Raw genomic sequence first — 8,545 nt, 5'->3', positions numbered from 1 at the left:
ACACACACACACACACACACACATCTTTTCCACTTTGAAACACATCTAGTTTTAGTTAAATACCTTCCTTCGTTCCGTACACAGAGGGAAAGATGGCCGAAAGACAGGCAAAGGAAGCGACAAAGTAGAAAAAGATGTATGTCTTTTTCCTGCCTGCTTTGTCCACGAAGTAGTAAGAACCCAGGTTCCCCACAACATCCACAGCGTTCGTCAAGCTGCAACAATACATGTAATTTTTTTTAAAAGACATCGTTTTTATGGATCAAGGGAGCATGTTTACTTCTTATCAGAATTATAATAATAATGCATTATGTATGTCATTTGTCTAGAACAAACTCCTGCTCAACAGTAAGTTCTATAAAAGTTTTTATCAAATCTAAATGGGGGAAGAACGAAAAGATTATTAGATCTATTTTATGTTTGAACTCTAAATAATTTGTGACTTCTCTTCTTTATCTTTCATTAAGGAAACCAAATTGTCAAAAGTATGCTCCCGGGGTGTTAGTTAAATAAATGGAGAGAATGTCTGTCCTCATGACTACGTCAGATTAAGAAAAATAATAGGTGACGTAACGGACCTACCAAACTGTTAATCATGTTAGACTGGTGTCAATTGAAAAGATCAAAATCGTAAACGTTGTTTCGCGTTGCCGGGTGACTTATGCTATGGCAATCGAGTGATCAAGGTACGACTAGCTGGAATACGGGGTGGAAAGAGCCTGAACATCCGCTAGTCACTTGCAAACTAAAAAAGAAGAAAACTGCAAATAGAGAGAGAGAGATATCCATACCTGAAATTTACGTAAATGGAACCACTCAGGTTTTGTGTGTTGAAAAGGATTCCATAGTACGTCATACTGTTAGCACACCTGAAAGCAAGAAACCCGTTCGGGAAATTAGATGTCGTTTAAAGTAATAAACTAAAATATTGTGCCAACTTGGATACAAGTCCGAAGACAAGTTAACAGGTGCGTGAAACGTTTCACTGTTGTCTGTCATATTATATGACAACAGTGTTAAATAGGAAAAAAGAGGGATTCGGAATAAGAGGTATAGATACATATCAATACCTGGAATCAAGAAATAGAGACAAAGTAAAAAAGATGAATAATCTTGGCAGCATGTCACAATTGATGTAATCGTTGCTCCCCATAGCCACCGTAATCAATTCTTTCATCTTGCTTCTTTCATACATTCACACCTTGCTTCATTCACACTTGTATTTTTTTCGGTTTTTCTGCTGCGATTTGTATTTCCCCCCCCCCCCCCCCAAGCCTGGGTTGCCCCTCACAGGCAGAGTTGAGCCCCCCTTCCTAAGTAATCTAAAATGTGCCGAGGGGAGCGTAAAAAAAACTATTTTTTTTTTTTAATCAACACATTTCTGACTTACCAATTCCATAGGACAATGAGGTATCGGATGACCAGACTTTTGTGGCGAAAGAGCGAGAACAAGTTCTCCTGCCTCGAGGCTGAGTTGGGACGACTGGGCTCGATCGACTCAGACGTTTGTTGCTCATTCCCAAATTCTACAACTACTCGAGATTCGTCTTTCTTTCTTTCTTCGATCTCTTGAGTCCTCATTTTCTCCTCTTCTACCATCTTCTCGTAAAGCACCGTCGGGAATGTCTTTCGGTTCATTTTGGCGACCTTTGGATGAGTAATATAATACAGCATCTTGGGAAATGCTAAAATGTGTCACGACAAGGAGGAATCAGGCGCTCGTCAATTTTTGGGCATGTTGAGTTATTGGTATTATCTTAAAACTTGTTTTGTTTTGTCTTTCCTTCGATGACAAAAAAACCCATTTATCTGGAATATAAGTAAAGATATCTGCAATTGAAGGAGGTGGAGGTCGACTTGTTTCAGAGGTTAAATGGCCGCCAAAGCCAGGGGGGGGGGTGCAATAGCTAGAGAGTCCGTGGGTACTTGAAACTTTACATTTTTTGTGCCTTTAATCAACGGAGTTCAGTAAAATCCGCTCAAAATGTGTTCTTAAAAGGACACATAAGATGTTGAGCCCCCCCCCCCCCCCCGCAAAAAAATGATAAAAATGGCAAAACTGGCCGTAAAATGTGAGCTTCTTCAATTTCATCGTTTTGACGAGCGCCTGATTTCACCATCTTGTCGCACAAATAATCTAATTAAAGAAACAGTAAATATAGTGTTAATGGTAACAGGGCTAATGTTTTTGCCACTTAAGTTTCAAAGGCGGTGATTGTAAGAAAATCCTAAGAGTATGATATAAACAGAGAAAATATAGGGAATGAGAGAGAGTAAGCGAGAGAGAGGGAGAGAGAGAGAGAGAGAGAGAGAGAGAGAGAGAGAGAGAGAGAGAGAGAGATCAACTGTTTAGTTCAAGATGATGAGCTTCGGCACTGAAGGGGCGAGATAAATTAAACCAAAACAGAAATAGTCGAGTCACCAGCAGCTCGGAAAAAATCAGCTAAAAGCTTTGGAAGTTTTCAAACAGAAATCTGTGTCAGTCTGCAATATACTATTGGGCTACCTTTTGTAAGATGACCCTGGCCTCTTCATAGCGCCCTCTAGAGACAAGCCATCTCGGAGATTCTGGGACAAGGCTGGCGGAGAAACGATAAGGGGAACAATGAGTTTTACAAGGTTAAACACCAAGAATGTAACAAAGGGTTGGTGGCCAGTTTTTGTGCTTGCCAAGTGTTCAGTTTAAAAGTTGCTGGACATAAAAAGGCTGTTTTAGAGGCATCGCACGAGGCGTTGTGGCTTGAGTAGACAGACTGAAAGAGAGCAGATCCAAATCATACAGTTATAAACTAAGAGCATTTGAGAATTAATGGTCAAGCATATAAGTAAAGATTGCAGTGATTGTGTTCCAGCTGATGTCTGGTAAGCTATTTTACAGTACCATGAGTGTATGAGAGAGAGAGAGAGAGAGAGAGAGAGAGAGAGAGAGAGAGAGAGAGGGGGGGGGGGAGAGAGACCCCGAGGCGGTGCCACTGACTGAAGTGTCTTTAGTCCAACCCCAAAGGGGGTACATTTCCCGTTCAAGCACAGTAGAACTGTAAATTGGCGGATTCATCAATGCCAAGCTAATAACTGTGCCTGATCTACAACAGGGAACTGCTGCTTTTTCTTTCCTAATCCTTATTATTGTCGTTTTTTCCTCTACTTCTTTTGTATGTTTGTCACACTCTTGTGAACCACTATTTCCCGGGTGCCTTGATAGTCTTTGTGCCTGTATTACCTGTCCTGGGCAACAACGTCATTGCACACCGGACTGGTCCATAAGTGCTCTGTTCCCCCCAGCACCAAAGCCCGCAAGGTATCCATACTGATTGTTCAGGTGGCTGTCTAATTATGACGTGGTGCTGTTTAAGCTAGACAGGAGAGCAGAGTAAGTGTGATTACCTGTAAGGACTTCTCTGTTAACATCCACCCCTTGGCGTTCATATGACATTATGCAGTTGCGAGCACCGTAAAACCTATACTAAAAACTAAATGAGAGAGAGAGAGAGAGAGAGAGAGAGAGAGAGAGAGAGAGAGAGAGAGAGAGAGGGAGAGAGAGAGAAAGAGAGAGAGAACGAGAGAGAGAGAGAGAGATAATGGGAGGTATGATAATGGGGAGTAATGCTACAGATTCAACAGCTCAAATTAAAGTTAAAGTGATGTTGTTCATATCATAAGGTTTGACGGCCAATAACGTGATTTTCTATAATTTTGAAATTAGTTCTGTTGTCCACGGCGCAGCAAAATTCAAAGATAGTCGACACTCCCCTGAAGGCGGATGGCCGGACGTCAAATTCCCAGGCACCGGCTGTGGGTTTTTTGCATCCGGCCGGCCGGCTATTCGCCGGATGTTCGCCTACGCTTTTTTTAGCCGCATTTCTTATTACACGTTACGATTGGCCCTACGGACCAGAAACCTGTCCGGCCGACCTGTAGGCCCTTAAGAACGTTTACAATAAATGTAGATTTCGATCGCTACGGATTGTTGTGAAATATTTCAGAATTGTTAAGTTTCTTTCCTATTCCACTTTTTAATATTGTGGGAGCCCAGGTTTTCAATTTTGGGTCAAAGCTGCACGGATAAATGCAACTCAAAATATGTGTGTTGGTGACACAGCCCTTAGGGGTGGGGGGGGGGGTGTGGAAACTGGGGCGAGTCTTTAAGCAGCACACAGTTACCCTAGCTGGGAAATGGGAACTCACAAAAAATAGGACAGCAGCAAAACGGTTGGCCCCGCTAGGATCAAGGTCAAGGTCTGAAAGTCCCGGATGAAGTAGGCAATCACTGTGAGCACATAGCCCCCGCTGATCCAGAGTACCGCTGCCGTGATGTTAAATCTTTGACGGTATCTGGGGCCCAGGAACTCTAACACTGTAGGGGAAAAAACATATAATTACCGTAGGTGTAACGTGAGCACTCAGTACATCTAAAATAATCATAGGGTTGATTATATTAAAGAAGCTGAAACTAGAGTCCGGATTCTTCTTCTCTTACCCCTCGAAAAATTTCCTCTCAGACTGATCTCCTGACGACATGAAAACCATCAATTGGTATAAAATTATTACAGTACTTGCCAGATTTGGCGATATCACAACCAATGGGCGATTTTGGAAAGTTGGGTAGGCGGTGGGTGATCAACCTGACACGTGTAATACTCTGTTTGAAATGTAGGTGGGAGGTACACATATTTTAGCATCTTAAAGGTGACAAAAGAGGGTGCTGGCTTATAAAGGTTAACAAGCACTGGCCAATCAGGCCGTTTAACTTGACAATAATACACCATCTAAGAATTACAAAGTTCTTTCTGACATTTGTAGCCGCTTTGATGTACTCTCTGCTCTATCAAAATCGTTACATTATTTTCAAAGAAATGCATTCGAAAAGGTTTGACATGTTGTGAAACTATAAATAATTGCGTCAAATTAGTCAAAAACTAGGTACTGAGCAGATAGAGCGTTGTTATATCCTAGGGCAGCAAACAATCAACATACCTAAACGAAATGTGTTGACGCAAAAGTTGCATTATACAGCTGGGAAGGAGACGACAGAAAATAATGACAATGCGTGTAGGGGAAGCAGCCTGCCTCCAATGTAGCTCTAAAAGGGGTCGATTGAAGCGTAAAACATTTATGATAATCACTCACCAATGATATAAACGTTCATGTAGCAGCTGGTGGTGGAGAGGCCAGAGAAAAAGCGAAAACCGATAAGTGTGGTGACGTCACTGATGAAAGCGTTCGCGAACGTGCTCGCCACGACAACGACTAGGAACAAAAGCAGCGTGAACCGCCTCCCATACCTGTGGGAACGAGGAGGTGAGGAGGACCGGGTGTAAGCAACACTAGTAGTAGTAGTAGTAGTAGTAGTAGTAGTAGTAGTAGTAGTAGTAGTAGTAGTAGTAGTAGTAGTAGTAGTAGTAGTAGTAGTAGTAGTAGTAGTAGTAGTAGTAGTAGTAGTAGTAGTAGTAGTAGTAGTAGTAGTAGTAGTAGTAGTAGTAGTAGTAGTAGTAGTAGTAGTAGTAGTAGTAGTAGTAGTAGTAGTAGTAGTAGTAGTAGTAGTAGTAGTAGTAGTAGTGGTGGTGGTGGTAATCGTGTAATAGCAGTGGTCTACAAATATATGATAATATACATGTATGATAAATATATTCATGTATGTTTTTATACATATTATATATATGCATACATATTATATACATACACACACACACACACACACACACACACACACACACACACACACACATGTATATATATAATTATATATATAATATATAATATATTTTTTAAAGTCATTTTTAATACCGTCTCTTGTGTTCATATAAAAACTAAAAACTGATTTCTAAGACTAAATAGAATATTCTTTTAAAACACATAAAGGTGATAACCTGCCTTAGGAAATCACCGTGTGCACTGGAAGAACAATGGTTGCTTGATTCAATTTTTACTGTATTTATGTTAATTCTGATAATCTTCGTTTAAATGAATCTTAGAATCGAATGCCATTCTTGTCTACATAAGCTTGACAACTGATTGTCATAATTTCACTAACATTATCATAATCGGTTAAATGTGAAAGTGTATAGGTTTAACGCTCCTATCAACACTATACGGTTATTTAAAAGGCTTAACTTCGGAGACAATTAGGGAAATGGTGTAAAGTGCCTATCCCATGATTTCAGGTCCAGTTGCCTAATCACTAGGCTAGCGACACCACCTTATGATCGGTCACTATGATGATATTGTAGAATTTTGAAAGAACAAGATTGTCATTGATTTTGTGGAGCTGACTTTTACTATTAAACGGCATAACAGGATAATATTTCTGCCAATTCTTATTCATATTGAACAACTTAAAACGCTACAAAAGCCATGTGGTACAAAATGTTTATTCATCAATGGAAATAAATGTAAATGAGAAATATTATGAGAGAGGTGAACTACAAAGCCTGGGCGCGTGTGTTCCTCTCCTTTTTTGTGTGAATGTGAGACAAAAAGATACGCATCTAAACCAAAGAAGGATTTTGAAAATTAAGGATGTCACCATTGGCAGTTGAAGGATAGATATAGACAAACATACAGTTGAATCAAACGTCGGGTTGAGGGAAATAAGGATAAATGGACCGGTGAATGGATGGATGGATGGATGGATGGATGGATGGATGGATGGATGGATGGATGGATGGATGGATGGAGGCTGGTGATCGTCTATGTTTTTACTTAAAAGTTAGAAGTCTAGTGAATGCTTAGTAAAACACTGAAATAGTCGATAAACATATACCAAAATAAGACATTCTGCCACAACAGTGGGCAGTTGAACAGACTCTGTGCAAAGTAAGTAATGTAAACCTACGTGTCACTGAGAATGCCCTGCAGAATGGCAGACGCTAACTTCCCCAGCATCATAGCCATGTTGGCGTGAGTTCGATACTCCTTTTTGTCACACACCAGGTCGAGCTGTGTAGGAAAAAATGAGATAGATAGATAGATAGATAGATAGATAGATAGACAGACAGACAGACAGACAGACAGACAGACAGACAGACAGACAGACAGACAGATAGATAGATAGATAGATAGATAGATAGATAGATAGATAGATAGATACCTCTTTATCCAACGATTCGCTCCAATTTTCTATCTCATTGCTATGCAAGATGCTTAGTGTCACAATCTGCAATGAACACACCATGATCATTCACTTTGCATTGTTTCTTCATATTGCAAAGGACTCATTTGCATTTAAATAAAATAGGAAAAATGTTTTTCTTTAGGCCATTCGATACATGGTAACCGAGAACCGAACTTATAACAAAGTCTGATGGGAATATCTTCAAAACATTTATTGTGCCACCTGTTGTAGAATTATATTCATGGACAGAGTGGGGTTTAATGATTTATTAATCCACCCACAATTAATTCAAGGTTCAAAGAAGATGTGTATCGGTAATGGAGAAAATTTCCATTTCATGAAGTCATTACAGTTTTGTCATAACGACGGGATCAGCACGTAAGCTCAACGGAAAAATTATCGCTCACGTGTCTCAGTGCGAGGTCATTTGTGTACATTTCTTAGTTCTGTTGTTTTTAAACGTTTTCAAGGCCTTTACTCATTTTTAAAAAAATCAAAAGCGGACTTAAATTTAGAGTTGTATCTCTTATTCGTAATGAGAAGTTGAATTCAGACTCATCGATTAGTTCTAGTCTAAGAGCAAGAAAATGCAAAGATGTTCAGCTCGCCTAAGAAATCGAAGATAGGCCCCAATTCCCTCTGTCTACTTCACATGTCAGCTAAGCCCAGTTACTATCCTGTTGTTCGGTCTTTGAAATGACTCTGTGTCTTGCAAAGCCTTCTGTCTTTTCTGTTTTATTTTCTTGGGGGCGGGGGGAGGGGATTTGTTTTTTGTTTGTTTGTATTTTGCTGCTAGTGTGATACGTGTGAAGATGGTGGCGATGGTGGTTTTGTTTTTGTATGTTATGTTTGTTTTTAAGTGTTTCTACGCTTTAGTGTTGCTGTTGTTTTGGGGGTTTTTGGTGGTGGTTCTTTTTTGACCAGCGGACTGACTTTGCCTAGATTCTATGGTGTCAACCCTAGCCGCCCTAGGAATTCATGATTTTTGGAAGGGGGGGGGGTGCAATTCAAATTTTTATTTTTCCTTTCCATTTATGAGATATAGACCATTTATATTTTGAGCATTTTTTGGGGTAAGTTTTTTACGGCGCTGACAACTGCATAAGGTCATATGAGCGTGTGGGACACAAACATTTTCAGTTGACAGGAAATTTTGAATTTTGCCCGGGTGGCGGCGAAACTTACTCTTATCGATTTCGGAGCACCAAGGGATTTTTAACGTGAACAACTTGCACACGGGACCCCCGAGACTTTTCGCCCTTATCAGAGAAGGTTAGGTGTAGATCTTTCTACCATAAGATCAGGGGTGTAGCTGAAAGACTGCAGTAAGAAGAAGCCAAAGAGTAGCAGAAGAAAGGCTGTAGAAAGGGTCTAGAGCCCAGAGTAGGGGGCAAATGAGGTGAAGGGGTGGGGGGCAGAAAGTGTGGACGAAAG

The 8,545-nt window shown here is 40.4% G+C and overlaps 1 protein-coding gene across 1 annotated transcript in view; it reads right to left on the bottom strand.

The window, feature by feature from the left end:
- Positions 1-8,545, bottom strand: part of LOC101851927 (organic cation transporter protein) — a gene marked incomplete in the record, with an annotated part of 23,273 nt that overhangs the window by 4,835 nt on the left and 9,893 nt on the right. The window contains 7 exon segments of the mRNA XM_013079499.2: positions 64-215; positions 792-869; positions 1,391-1,647; positions 2,507-2,579; positions 4,186-4,354; positions 5,128-5,282; positions 6,833-6,936. Of these exon segments, the coding sequence (XP_012934953.1) occupies positions 64-215; positions 792-869; positions 1,391-1,647; positions 2,507-2,579; positions 4,186-4,354; positions 5,128-5,282; positions 6,833-6,936 (988 nt within the window).

This window comes from Aplysia californica, unplaced genomic scaffold, assembly GCF_000002075.1.
Source record: "Aplysia californica isolate F4 #8 unplaced genomic scaffold, AplCal3.0 scaffold00054, whole genome shotgun sequence".
Taxonomy (NCBI): domain Eukaryota; kingdom Metazoa; phylum Mollusca; class Gastropoda; order Aplysiida; family Aplysiidae; genus Aplysia; species Aplysia californica.
This window is presented reverse-complemented; position numbering and strand designations above follow the sequence as displayed.